General features: G+C 43.3%; 1 protein-coding gene across 2 annotated transcripts in view; it reads left to right on the top strand.

Annotated features, from left to right (window-relative positions):
• TFAP2B (transcription factor AP-2 beta (activating enhancer binding protein 2 beta)) overlaps window positions 1–14,877 on the top strand; it is a 33,055-nt gene that overhangs the window by 5,762 nt on the left and 12,416 nt on the right. For both annotated transcript variants that reach the window (XM_014938297.1, XM_014938298.1), the window contains 2 exons: window positions 265–723; window positions 7,776–7,836. In XM_014938297.1, the coding sequence (XP_014793783.1) occupies window positions 265–723; window positions 7,776–7,836 (520 nt within the window). The remainder of the gene's footprint in view (window positions 1–264; window positions 724–7,775; window positions 7,837–14,877) is intronic.

Raw genomic sequence — 14,877 nt, 5'->3', positions numbered from 1 at the left:
ATCACCCCTTCCCCCCTTCTGGCCAGTTACTGGGAATAGCCACGATGTGGGTGCGAAAATCCGCGGCGGGGGAAGGGGGCACATCTGAACCTTAGTTTACAACTGCTTACATTTTAATTTTATTTTATTTTGGCTTGGGCTTGTGCTCCTTTTACTTTTTAATATTTTTTTTCCTAAAAGCTCCTCTCTTTTTTTTTGTTGTTTGTTTTGGTTTTTTTGTTTTGTTTTGTTTTGTTTTTTCTTTATTTCATTTTCCTCTTGTAGGACCGGCATGATGGAGTGCCCAGCCACAGTTCCAGGCTGTCCCAGTTGGGATCCGTCTCCCAGGGACCCTACTCCAGCGCTCCTCCGCTCTCTCACACCCCATCCTCGGATTTCCAGCCGCCTTATTTCCCACCCCCTTACCAGCCTCTTCCTTACCACCAAAGCCAGGACCCTTACTCCCATGTCAATGACCCCTACTCCCTAAACCCCTTGCATCAACCCCAGCAGCATCCCTGGGGACAGAGGCAGAGGCAAGAGGTGGGATCAGAAACCGGGTCACTGCTGCCACAGCCTCGGGCTGCCCTGCCCCAGCTCTCGGGACTGGACCCCAGGAGGGACTACCACTCAGTAAGGAGGCCAGATGTCCTTCTGCATTCAGCTCACCATGGCCTTGACTCCGGCATGGGGGACAGCCTTTCTCTGCATGGCATCGGACACCCAGGGATGGAGGAGGTCCAGGTAAGGCACCGCCGGTTCTTTCTCTTGGCCAATGTAGATGCCTTCCAGGTTGGAGGGTTGGACACCCCCCCATCCCCATGGCTAGAAGTCAGCAGGGAGGCTTTTATAGAAATCTTGGAGTTACCATCCTTTTTTATAGCAATATTGGGGTCACCATCCTTTTTGATAGCAATATTGGGGTTACCATCCTTTTTTATAGCAATATTGGGGTTACCATCCTCTTTTATAGCAATATTGGGGTTACCATCCTTTTTTTTATAGCAATATTGGGGTTACCATCCTTTTTTTTATAGCAATATTGGGGTTAGCATCCTTATTTATAGCAATATTGGGGTTACTATCCTTTTTCATAGCAATATTGGGGTTACCATCCTTTTTTTTATAGCAATATTGGGGTTAGCATCCTTATTTATAGCAATATTGGGGTTACTATCCTTTTTCATAGCAATATTGGGGTTACCATCCTCTTTTATAGCAATATTGGGGTTACCATCCTTTTTCATAGCAATATTGGAGTTACCATCCTTTTTTCCGAACTGGGATTATAATGGTGATACTGTCTCTCCCTCGCCTCTTTTCTCTTTGCTTTTTTTTTTTAATTTTATTTTTTATTTTTTTAAAAAAAGATCATTTATTTCGTCACTGTCACGCACAGGCTCTGCTCTGCAAACCCTCCCCTACATGGCCAAGGCAGCAGAGCGCAGGGGGAAGGCAGACATGCTGCTCCCAAATATTCCACGTGTTTCCAAAGCTGGCAGAGTTTAAGCCTGGCTTTTCAAATCCCAGTTGTTTCCCAGCTTTCCCACCCCAACCAGTTTCCCTCAGTTCAGAGATTTTTGACGAAACTGTCAAATTACTACGTTTTTTCATCCGGGAGGGAGAGAAAATATAAACAGAACCCAAACCAAAATGCAATTACTGATGATCAGGAACACACACACACACCCTTTTTTTATTTTTATTTTTTTTAGGTGTAGTTGGTAGGGTAACACTGTTTTTAAATAGTGGTGACACTGATTTTAAATAGTTTTATTCCTTCTTTTGGGTAACAAAGGAGTTTGACCGGGCTCAAAGCACAGTATTTCCCAGCCTTCTCTCGTCCCACGCCAAACTCATCATCACGTGTTATTTCCTAAAAACAGAAAGGCCCTTAACAGCTTCGGTGCTGGGGTGCTTGGCACCTTGATGGAGCAGGGCATGGCCAACCGGTGGGGACCTCCGAGCTGGACCCTGGAGCCTCCAGGAACCAGGTCCTGCATTAGGCTGAATTAGTCAGGTTTTGGGGATTCCTTTCCACTCCTTTCTTCCTTTTTTTTTCCCTCCCTAGATTTACTTATCATATATATCACATATATATATTTATAATTGGGATAAAGATCAAGATAAAAATAAAGATATGGACCACTGGATGAGATGCGGACTTCAGAGTTACAGAAAGGGGAAAAGAAAGGAGAATAGAAGAGGATGAGAAGGGGGAAAAAAAAAGAAAAATAGCCGTGAAAAAGGATCCTGCTGAACATTCCAGGATCCAACGGCAGAGGAGCCGGGGGGGGGCTGCGATTTTTTGGCTTGAGGCTTGGTTTAGGGCTTTACGGGAAAACCCCCGAGCTTTGCTGGGACTAGTTGCTTTAGAATTAGAAAGGCGTTTGGGTTTTTTGGGTTTTTTGGGGTTTTTGGGGTTTTGGGGGTTTTTGGGTTTGGTTTTTGTTTTGTTTTGTTTTGTTTTGTTTTCTGGTTGGATTTTTCTCCTTTAGAATTAGAAAGGCGTTTGGGTTTTTTGGGTTTTTTGGGGTTTTTGGGGTTTTGGGGGTTGGGTTTTTTGGGTTTTTGGGGTTTTTTGGGGTTTATGTTGTTTGGTTTTTTTTCTGGTTGGATTTTCTCCCGCCTCCCAGCTCTGGGGCCGTCGGGTGGCTGGTTTCTGCGGATTTCCAAACTGGTTTGGAGAGCTGGGGGCAGCCCCCTGCCCCCCGCCCCCGGGTGAGATGCGCAGGTCCCATCTCGCATTCCTGGCTCAGCCCAACGGGCGCGCAGGTCAAGGCGAGTTTTATCTCCCTGAATGCAGAAAGGAGGTTACTCTCCTTCTTTCTCTCCCCAACTGATAAAGTTTAAGTACTCTTTGTGCTCTGATATTTACACTTTCCCCAAAGAAAAGCCGGTAATTGTTGTGCTCTGGAGAGAAAGAGAGAGAAGAGGGGAGGGAAGGAGACGAAAAGGAAAGAAGAGAAAGGAGAAAGAGAGAAAGGAGAGAGAGAGAGAAAGAAAAAGAGGGAAAAGGAGAGAAAGAAAAAGAGGGAAAGGTAGCGAAAGAGAGAAAGAAGAAAGGAAAAGGAGGAAAAAAGAGAGGGGAGAAAAAAGGAAAGAAGCAAAAGGAGCAAAGGGAGAGAGGAAGAAGGAAAGAAGGGGGAGGGAGAAAGGGAGAAAGAGAAAGAGAGAAAGAGAAAGAGAGAAAGAAGGAAAGAAGGAAAGAAGGAAAGAAGGAAAGAAGGAAAGAAGGAAAGAAGGAAAGAAGGAAAGAAGGAAAGAAGGGGGAGAGAGAAAGGGAGAAATAGAGAAAGAGGGAAAGAGGGAAAGAGAGAAAGAAGGAAAGAAGGAAAGAAGGAAAGAGAGAAAGAGGGAAAGAGGGAAAGAGAGAAAGAAGGAAAGAAGGAAAGAAGGAAAGAGAGAAAGAAGGAAAGAAGGAAAGAAGGAAAGAAGGGGGAGAGAGAAAGGGAGAAAGAGGGAAAGAAGGAAAGAGGGAAAGAGGGAAAAGGAAAGAAGGGAAAAGAAGGAAAAGTCCTGCCCAGCTGACATAAAGCAGCTCTCCCTTCCTTTTCCCCTTAAACATCTCTTCTGTGGGTTGCGCAGGGCACAGCACCCGCGGAAGATGCTTCTCCTCCCGCCCCCCCCCCGCCCTTCCCTCCCCCTCGAAGGCTCCAAGCGCAGCGCTGCGCCCCGCGGCCACTCGCCACCCGCTCGCCCGGGCGGGTCGGGACTGGGGCTGAACTGGGACAACTGGGATGGGGATGGAGCGGGGCAGAGGGGGCTGTGGGTTAGCAAGGCTAGGGTTGGTGTTTTGGGGTGCTGAGGCGGCGGGAAGTGAACCAGGCCCTTTATTTCTCCAAGTTTGGTCTGAGGCTGGGGGAGGAGGGGAAGAGGGAGAGGAGGGTAGGAAGGAAAGAAGGAAAGAAGGAAAGAAGGAAAGAAGGAAAGAAGGAAAGAAGGAAAGAAGGAAAGAAGGAAAGAAGGGGGAGAGAGAAAGGGAGAAATAGAGAAAGAGGGAAAGAGGGAAAGAGAGAAAGAAGGAAAGAAGGAAAGAAGGAAAGAGAGAAAGAGGGAAAGAGGGAAAGAGAGAAAGAAGGAAAGAAGGAAAGAAGGAAAGAGAGAAAGAAGGAAAGAAGGAAAGAAGGAAAGAAGGGGGAGAGAGAAAGGGAGAAAGAGGGAAAGAAGGAAAGAGGGAAAGAGGGAAAAGGAAAGAAGGGAAAAGAAGGAAAAGTCCTGCCCAGCTGACATAAAGCAGCTCTCCCTTCCTTTTCCCCTTAAACATCTCTTCTGTGGGTTGCGCAGGGCACAGCACCCGCGGAAGATGCTTCTCCTCCCGCCCCCCCCCCGCCCTTCCCTCCCCCTCGAAGGCTCCAAGCGCAGCGCTGCGCCCCGCGGCCACTCGCCACCCGCTCGCCCGGGCGGGTCGGGACTGGGGCTGAACTGGGACAACTGGGATGGGGATGGAGCGGGGCAGAGGGGGCTGTGGGTTAGCAAGGCTAGGGTTGGTGTTTTGGGGTGCTGAGGCGGCGGGAAGTGAACCAGGCCCTTTATTTCTCCAAGTTTGGTCTGAGGCTGGGGGAGGAGGGGAAGAGGGAGAGGAGGGTATCCCAAGGAGAAACACGTGAAGGAAGAAGAGTGTCCAACTCCAAGTTAGCACAAGCAGGAGGGAAAGCAGCCCAGTCCTCGCTCCTACCGCTCAGCATTTTCTATTCTTGTCCCCCCTCAGCAGTGACAGATGAAGCCGGGCACTTTTCCACCCTGATTTTTTAACGTGGATTTATTCTGGCTCCAAGGAATCCGTTCAATTGACAAGGATTCCTGTTTAGAGCTCATATACTTATTACCAGCCAACACTAGAAAGAATTTCCAGGCAAGACCAGATAGGTGTTGGGTTTTTTTTCCTTTTTTTTTCCCTTTTTTTTTAAAGTAGTCCCAAAAGTTGAGCCGGTATCTGGGTCTAAAGTTGGATAAAGAGGTGTCTCTCTGCTGTCGGAGTAAATAGGTTGGGCTGACAAGGGAGAAGGAGAGAGAGAGGGGAAAAAAGAGTGCGTGACAGAAAGAAACGGTGGTTATTTTCTTAAACACCAAATCCAGGCCATGTGTGAGCCATTGTCCAGGGGTGGAATGAAGTGATTGTAACACGAGAGCGCTCTGTTATTGTAAACAGGACGTATTGTATGGCCATCGCTGCCCCTTCCGAGAGGAATTTTCAATCATCCGCGATTTACAGCCCTCGGACAGGGAACAGAGAAGACCTACTTCTTGAAAATAATTTTGCATCATCTAATAGGGGCTCTGAAAAATAGAATTGCAACCCCAGATATGTTTTTTTTTAACCCTCGGCTAGGCAAAAGTAGGGTTATTCTAGTAAAAGGTATGACAAAGAAAATATACACTGGAAAATTCAGGTTGTTTAGACCCTTTAAAAGGAAAGAAAATGATCAAATTTTAGGGTTTTCGCTCAGATCTATCCATAGGTGATGAATAAGATATATATGGTGTACAGGGAGCCCCGTGCTATCAGGTTATTGGAGGATGGGGAGGGAGGGGAACCTTCCTCTCTAGATTTTGGAAGTATTATCTGGAAACTCATCACCTTTCCCCTCCCTGCACACAAACCTCCACTCCTCCTCCTCCTCCTCCTCTCCTCCTCTTCTTCACTCCCACTTGCCGTCCCCGCTCCTCCGTGCTAACTAGAGGCACGGAAAGTTAAGTTGCACCAAAACACGCCAAGTCTCTTCTAAAGTAACCCCTGGTATCACTTTTAACTAAAGAAGTCTAGTAATTAAAAGTCTGAGTTGTTTTTCCACGTTTCCGCATGCAGTCCTAATTAAATCTTTACGATCCTCTCTGTGACTATTAACTGCCAGCATGCTGAGCGAATATCCTGTACAAAAACCCAGCAGGAGGGCGTAATTAGATAGAAAATCAGACAGGAGTCTTCTCATTAACTACAACAACTAACCCACGTTGCTGATGGAGCGAGCGGAGTGCACGCACACACATAAAGCCTGGGCACAAGCACAGGCTCCAGAGATAAGGTGGGATAAGGAGGGAGAGAGGGGGAAAAAAAAAGGAAAAAGAAAAGGAAAAAATGACTTTTCATATTTACCTCCAGTTCTGTAGCACCGAGGTGCACCACGATGCACTCCATGCAGGATTTGCTCCTCATCCCTCTTTGGGAGCTGCTCAGGGAAAGGAGGGAAGAGTTTGTAATTTTATTTTGTGCCCTTTAGGTATGTAGCCTATTGATTAGGAGCGAGAGAGAGAGAGAGAGAGAGACACAGCCGTGCACAAACACACAGCGCAAGGAACCACCGTGTGTGTGTGTGTGTTTGAGTGGGGGTTCAAGGAAAATGAGAAGAACGAGCTCCTAGAAAATATTGTTCCGTCCTATTTTGGGGGAGATGTAATTTTCTCCTCAATCGTATTCCATCTCGGATGTCTCTGCTGAGCAGAGAGAGCCCAAGATAAGGGTTGGATCCGGGTAAAATCAGCCTCTCGCTGTAGCAGAGATAAAGTTAAAAAAAATAGGAAAGAAAATAATTGCTTTTCTGTAAAGATGTTTTCCTTATCGGGGGAAAAAGGTGTCAACTCCTCAAATATGCAATAACGCAGAAAAACCCCAACTCTGAATAGCAATGAGAAAAAATAAAATAATAAAACCGAGAAACCCCCAGGTCCTTCCCTTTCTCCCAAACCCAGAATTTACCCTAAAACGGAACCTGGCGTAATTTTGCAATAAATTGCTCTTACGACACCTCTTCTTTTGGGGAGATGATTTTGTTGTGCCGCCCGCAGATTCAGCGGTAATTTTTGTTTGGTTGTTTGGTTAGGGTTTTTTGGGTTTTTTGGGTTTTTTTTCCTGTGTATCCCACTTTGGTGTTGTGAAACGAACCCCAACATTGGCTCTGTCCTCTGTGCCCGCCTTTGTTCTCTTCCCTGCTAAAGAAGTTAATGCCATAATAACAGGTGTGCTCCTAAGAGGGCTGGAAAAAAAGACACAAAAAAAAAAAAGAGGAAAAAAAAAAAAAAAAACAAAAAAAGCTTTGAAAAGGAGACCGGGAGACTTTTTTTAAGCAATCAATTTACCACTTCATACTTTTGATAATGTATATTCCTGCTCCCCCCTTCCCCTTCCCCCTTTATCCCCCAGTTTCCACTGATTCAGGACTTGGAAGCAACCTCGGGAGCTGTAAATCTCTTTCTGCTCCCACCCTGTACCATGTGGGCGTTGCGTTTAATTAAAAGTCCATAATGTAAACTATTATATGTAAAAAAGTAAATGGCCCTTGAATTATTAAGACGTAGCAGGGTTAAACAAAAAAAAAAAGAAAAAGAAAAAGGGGGGGAGGGAGGGGGAAAGAGGGGAGGAAAAGGGAGGGAGAATTGAAGTTGTCCTTAATCGTGTTCATTTATGTCAAGCAATAGATCTTGCAGATGTTGCCAAATTGCCAGATTTTTAAAAGGAAGAAATATAAAGCTTTATCGAATGCAAAGGAGTCTATGTGATATCTATGTTTTATAAGATAACAAAACCAATATTGCATCCCATATGCTTCACGCCTCTTTTTTTTTTTTTTCTTTTTTTATTAGAAGACTATATAATTTGTAAGAATTTAATTTCCTTGTCGATTTGAGGGAATAATAATAACAATAGTAATAGTAAAAAAAAAAAAAAAAAAAATCTCCTCCCCTAGTGAATTAATATAAATGGAAATAACAGAAACTCCAGTTTGGAATGACATGATTTATGTACGCGATTCTTTAATATCCAGTCAATTTGAATAGTGATGTTTTTATATCCACAGTCAGTTGAAGATGCCAATAACAGCGGTATGAACTTATTGGACCAGTCTGTCATTAAAAAAGGTATGGATTATTCCAACAAGCTAGACAAACTTTTACTGTGTGGCAATATCTACGTGATATATATATATATTTTTTTTTTACTTTGGGGCAATTAATTTACCCGGGAAGCAGGGGTACGTGGCAGCGAGATGAGCAGTTGATTGGATCGGGAGAGTGAAGGGAAAAGGAAAGAGATGGGAAAGTGAGAGTTGATATCCCCCCCCTCCTCCCCCGTCCTTCAAAGGGTTTAATTACACAAATGCTCCCTAATGGAGCACCCCATGCTCAAATGCAGGTTCCACGAGCCCCCTTTCTCTTCCCTCCCCCCGATAATCCTCGATGGGGACCCCTTGACTTTGAATGGGGGGAGTTGATTCCCTTTGGGGCTAAAAGGCATTTCCCAGGCGAATCAAACGGGAAGATGAGAGGGATAAATGCCTGTTTAGGAATAAATGCCAGCCCCGACCTCCTTCCCCCCCCTTCCTCCAAGAATCCCCCCTTCCCCGTGCCCATTTTTTTAAATCTTTCTACATATGCGCCCATGATTTAGTGTAACAGCAGAACCACCCCATACTGTTAAAGGGAATGTGATATTAACAAATGTTTGCAGTCTCTCGTACAGCTGTAAGCAAAATAATTAACTAATTAAACTAATTAAATGTAATTACAATAACTCATTTTGGGCGGATTGCAGCTGCTTAATTTTTTTACATTTCTCTGACAGTCACTCGAAGACGCTTGGCGATTAGCGTTGTGTTATGCTGATAGACATTAAACAGATCACACACTGCAAATGCAGGGAAAGCTATCTTTAATTATCTAAGGAGTTCCTATTTCTAGATTCAATTTTAAGTACCAGAGAGATGAGGCTTAGAAATGCCGTCCCTTATGCTTACCATCAACAGCACTTATCTCCAGGACCTTATTATTTGTCAAATGCGCACAAATACTTTAATGGACATGATGATTTGGAATGGAAAGGGAAACAACAGGGAAGGTGTTTATTTAAAATGTGTTCAAGGCAGCATGAGGTCCTTCCCTTTATTTATTGTTTTTTAATTTAAATCTTCACGTACAGTCCCTCTCTCTCACACACACACAATCAAGTTGTAGTTATTTGAGGGAGGATAGATGAAAACTTAAAACAGCGTCCTTTATGCCCACTTATGGTTGAAAAGTCGAAGGTGTTTTTTTGAGAAACAGAAAATGACTTACCTTAAAAAAAAAAACAACAAAACAAACAAAAAAAAAGTTGTTTCTCCTGTTTTAGTTCAGTTTGAATGTTTAGTAGGTTCCGTGCTCAGGGTCTGTAACCGGCTGGTTGTATTTTTTTTCACTCTTTTTTTTTTTTTTTCCTCATTCTCCTCCCCCTCCTCCCTTCCCCACCCCCGCTTGACACCTCATACACGGTGTTTCCTCTTGGGTGTATTTGATTAATTGGTTCTTGATTTGTGGTCGAGAGATTTCTTTCTAACATGGGGCCGTGCTCGGATTTTCCTTTTCGCAGCCTCAACACTCCTCTGTTGATCACCTAGTCCAAAATACACTTTTTTTTTAATCCCCACCTCCCTCTCTCTCTCTCTTTGCGTCTCTCCTTTCTTCAGATGACCAGGACAGAAGAGACATTTAATGTGCGAGCTGAGTGGTGCAGTTGGAGAGTAAAACTAAAATGTGAATGTTAATAATAAGGTCTATTAGGTATAAATTGAGGTGTGCTTATTGTGTATGGGCATGGCAAGGGCCCCAGGTCGAGCAGCTGTCCCCCACCCCATATTGGTGGGATTACACCTCCCTGTCTGCAGCCATAGGAAGAGATACCCTCATGAACAGGATATATATGCACTTTGGAAATCAGGTTACTAAAAAAGATCCTGAGCTCCGTCTTGCAGCTGTTTTAAAATCACCGTAGGAGTGTTTTCTTCCTTAAAAGTAGTGCTGAGCTCTAAGAAACTTCCCAGCAGAGCTCAATACTGTGAGCTCAGTTCTTTTTTGGGTTTCTTTTTTTTTCTTGCACCCAGCGAGTTTCCTGGGTGCGGAAGAAGAGAAATGGGTAATAAATAGTAGGTCACATTTGTAGCAGACAATATTTAATCAGGGCGAGAGAAGAAGCGACACGGAGAGGGTTCAGTATTGATTTCGCTTTGTTCCCCGCAGTTTGTAGCTGTGAGGACGCACTTTGAAGTGAGAATAAGTTATTTAAGCTCTGTAAGTCGTTATTGCAGGGCTGATGGCATGGATATACAGACAGATAAGCATTGACTGATATTTTGTGCAGTGGAGCACTCCCTGTGATACAGATTTGGTAGATGAGAGGGAGGGGAAGTGGGTCTTTTTCACCAAGACCTAGTTTAGTGCCTAAAATGCTTTAATTACAGTGGGGAAAGTATGATGTGCACGTGAAGTTTAAACTTAATTAATTCTATCATCCAGGTTGTAAGTGTCCTCTTCTTTATGGTCTTTCAGGCCTGCAGAGGGAATTACCTCTCTATGCAAAAGGCTTTGCCAAAAAATATTAAGGAGATGATATAGGGATTCATAGGCGGGTATCGATTTATCTCCCGTATCGATCCCGCCCAACAGATTCCACATACACCCTCCTCTTGTTATGTTTGCTATCCGAGCTTACTTGACATTTCTGAAGTAATTTAGTTAAGAGGAAATGAGTTGTTCCCAGTAGAGAGAGCAAACGAGTGGAGTGAAGGTAGCCAGCGTGATAAATGGCTCTTTCATTTGGAGATCTCCAGAGCTCGTTTAAGGCTAATTTTCTGTATTAGCCCCCTTTGAGCTATTAATGCAATAGGCAGGGACCGTGGCCCCTCGTCTCTTAGCTGCCCCATTAGAGAGAGCATTAAGCTACCAAAGCCTGAACTCTGCTGTGGTGGTGGTGGTGGCGGTGAAATAATGAAAGGTGCTTTTTAAAACTCTCCTAATCTAAAGTGGCAGAGGGTGGTTAATACGATTTTGAAGGGGGGCTGGTCAATGAACAATCAATAAACTAATAATGAGAAGGATGCGGTACATTAACAGCCTCAAAATCCAACGAGACATTAAAAAATCATCGGGAACTCCTAGTGCCATTAAGATTTGGGTGGTGGAAGTGGGAGGGAGGGAGCCAGATAAATCATCAAGACGATAATAATCACCGAGAGCATTAATAACTAGATTTAACTCGGCTCTGAGGGCTTACCGGCTGCACGTTTTGAGGCCATTCCCCCCGGTTTCTGCTGAAGTGAAGGGAAGGTTTTTCCACGTGTGAGGAATCAAAGCTCGGGTCCCCTCGTCAACTGCTCATCCCAAATTTGCTTGGCACGGTCGATGGCGAAAGAAGTTGTCGTTCGTCTTGCGTGGCCCGAGTCCCAAGTTAATTTTTTTTTTTGTGACTCTGGGGCACAGTCAGTGACCTTAAAATTTATCCTGATGTATTTATTTACTTTCAGCTGTGTCTGACGATCGTCTTGACACTCACATCTGATTTAACACGAAAGGCCACTTTAACCCTAACACCTTAACTCATTGTCCCCTTGCTCTATTGTTCATATCATTTTAAAGAAACATATGAAAGGAGGTGTCTTAACACTTTTTTTTTTTAAGCTCTTAATAATACAGCATAAAATTCCTCCAGTTTTCTTGAAGTATCCGGGTAAATGATTAAGTGAAAATCCCTCTGGCCTCAGCTTTTCAGGTGATAGATTTGGGAATCGGAGATGTTGCTTCTCGGCCACGCAGATTCGTGCTTTTCCTTGGATTACCCAGTGAACCTTATGATCCCCTTTAATTGAATGCAAAACAATTTGGAAGGAATACATTTCACTTGGAAATTTACTCCCGGTTTGCAGGGGAAAGGGAGTGAGGTAGAGGAGAGGGAGGGAGGAAGAGGAGGAGACGAGAGGGACAGGGGAACACAGATTTTCTGTATTTACTGATTAATATTAAAATAAGAAGGGGTTCTCTTAATGGCAATTGATAAGACATTGTCCCTGGACTTTTTAGGTTAAGAAGTCAAACCAAATCATCATTAACAACAAAGTCCTGGTGTTACAATAGACAAAGAACTTTTTACTCATTTCACGCCCAATAGACACATAAAAAGATTTGAAGGCAGTTTGCTAGCTCATTAGTAAGACGGTTGTCCATGACGTTTGTTAGTAAGAAATAGAAGGAATATTTCTTCTGATTAGATGCTTGATTGACTGATCGACTGTCGTATTAGTCACCAAGGATATTGCAACGATATCCATAGCTTAGAGCCTTGTTGTTCGGCGATTTTCAAGCCATAATCCTCTCTATTTGTTTATTTTTGGTGCTGTTGACATGCACTACTTCCATTTCCTCTTGTCCCTGTGCATTTGTGCGCATTTTCACGCGTTTGTGGAGAGCAACCCAACAGAGAAGCACCACCACCGCGAAAAAAAAAAAAAAAGAAAAAAAAAAAAAAGCCCAACCCCAACCCTAAGACTTAATGTATGCACAGAAAATTGTAAACATGTAAAGAACTGAAAGCTTCACGCTGAGTTTCGCCATGCTCCATTTCCCCACCATTTCCTGCTGTCGTTTTAAAGCGATCTCACTCATCTAGAGATCCCGTTTGCAGGAACAGTACGCTTATAATTACTAACAAATCAAGCGGCTACTGTTGCTCTCCCGGTTTATTGATAAGCTGAAGAGAAATGGAAGGAGGAGGAATGACAAAGAGGCTGGGAGTAACCCCAGGAGGGGAAAAATAGGGAAGAAAAAAAAAAAAAAGAAAGAAAAAATAAAAGAAAGAAAAAAAGGCAGAGAAAGAGAGAGAGAATGAAAGAAAGAGAGAAAGAAAGAGAGAAAAAGAAAGAGAGAGAGAAAGAGAGAGAGAAAGAGAGAAAGAAAGAAAGAGAGAAAGAGAGAGAGAGAGAAAGAAAGAGATAAAGAAAGAGAGAAAGAGAGAAAGAAAGGGAGAAAGAAAGGGAGAAAGAAAGGGAGAAAGAAAGGGAGAAAGAAAGGGAGAAAGAAAGAAAAGTATATAAAAGGAGAAAGAAGAGGAGAAAAAGAGAGAGGAGACAGGGGAGGAGAAATAAAGAAATAGAAAAAAAGAGAGAAGGCAGAGGTTTTGGAAGGGGGGAAACTATACATTAGTGAGTGTTCACACACAGCAGTTTGGGAGTGAAGGAAAACGGAAGGGTTTCTGCTGGGGATAACAAGAACTAAATGGGATAAAGTTAAAGCAGAAGTGGTGGGGACGCTGCGTTTGTCCCTGTGTGTTATTCTATATTATTTCAGCAGTTATGGCAGCCCCTGACCAACTGGGAAAGTTGACATGGACTAAAAATATCCTGTGCACTCCGGTTTATTTACATACACGCAGGGATTTGACACACGCAGCTGCACACACGGACGTGTATCATCTCTTCACCCACTACAACCTCCACGTTATATTCTCCCTGGTGATGTCTGGGCTAGATCTGAAAAGCTATAGCCATGATAAACATATAGATATGATATAGATAGAGATAATTCATTCCATGGCAAACACTTTTTTTGAGGCAGCATTAGGTAATTTACAGAAGATATAGAGCCTAGATAGAATACATCTCTCTGAAGCTATGAAATTGCAATAGATATGCTTACACCGCCTGGTAAGCTTTTAAAATGGCTTTAAAGTTATTTAATTCCAACTGATGGGTATGTTCATACCGTCCTTTTCTGGGAGGCAGTGGTGGGAAGAGAAGCTGAGGAGCTCTCAGCATAGCAGGGAAGGGAACCAGCCTGCTTCCCAAAAGCAATTTGCAAAGGGAAAAAAAAAAAAAAAAATACTGAGCACGTGAAAATCCATATTTGAAAGGTTAACTAATGTAATGAGTGCTCCAAAAGGCCAAAAGGAGCGGGGTGAGGCACATTTAAGCGTCGCACGGGTCCCTCTCTCTTTAGTGAGTTTGGACTAAGATCAGATGGTGGTGGAATTGCTGCCTCTTGTTTAATTTCTCAGTTCACTGGACAGTGACGTGATAAACCGGTCACTAAATATAGCCACTGCAAAGGTGTACTCCAGCCACCGAGCCCGCATGTTTGTCCGGAGAAGAAAAAAAAAAAAATAAAAATGCCAGTAATGAAAATCTGGCTGGTGGCACAGCTTTAATCTAACTCTTTTTTTTTTTTTTTTTTTTTTTTAACTTTTTCTTGATGTCTTTTTTAAACTTTTCTTCTTCAACTCGAATGACGTTGCACAACAGCCTGATAAAATAGGTGATAAATCTATGTGTAGTGGGTGAAGAGAGAGAGAGAGACTTCTTTTTTTTTTTTTCTCTACCTCTGATAGCCCAAACGAGTCTTTTCCTATGGAATCAATAGCAAAAAAAACCCCTCTATTTATAGCAACCAGAGAAGGAGCGGGGCCCTAACTCTTTTATAACTGTTTCTGTGCCGTTCTCAAACTATTTGAAACCGCCTTTATGAGCTGCATAAAGTGCCTAACTAAAAATAATAGAGAAATAGGAATCAATTTCACTTTTCCGATTCCCTGAAGTAAAGCCACTCAAAATAATTTGTTTATACTGGAGACTATATACAAGGCGTATGAAGCAATATGTATATCTCAAATCGACATGCCTTTTGGTTTTTAGCTGTTATAGAGCTTTTATTGTGGGGGTCTGGTCTGGCAGTAGGAAATGATCTGTAATAAAAACAGTGAAACACGGTTGTGTCTATTCCATGCACTGAGGTTATAAAATTGGCAATTGCCCAGTAGTTAGCACTTGGTAATATATTAGGATACCCGATCTTATTGTTTAGCAGCTCCAGACGACTTAAATATCCCCTCAACCCTAATGGTTTGATTCTCCAGATATGTTGCAAATAAACAGGGGGTTTTATGACTTAACTGACATGTATTATAACTACCTAAATAGCTGGCATATGTGCAGAATAGAACCCTATTATTTGCCGAATTTGTTTGGCGATTGATTGAGTGGAAATGGGAGGCTGGGAAGTAGTATCTGCTCCACGAGGGTGTGTAATCAATTAAGTCTTCTCCTCTGAAACATGCCCGCTGGACTGCCAGGACTCTACCACCAGCAAACCCCCCCCCCCCCC

The sequence above is a fragment of the Calidris pugnax genome, unplaced genomic scaffold (genome assembly GCF_001431845.1).
Source record: "Calidris pugnax isolate Ruff unplaced genomic scaffold, ASM143184v1 scaffold73, whole genome shotgun sequence".
Classification (NCBI taxonomy): Eukaryota; Metazoa; Chordata; class Aves; order Charadriiformes; family Scolopacidae; genus Calidris; species Calidris pugnax.
The sequence above is the reverse complement of the archived record's forward strand: the minus strand, read 5'-3'. Positions and strand labels throughout refer to the sequence as shown.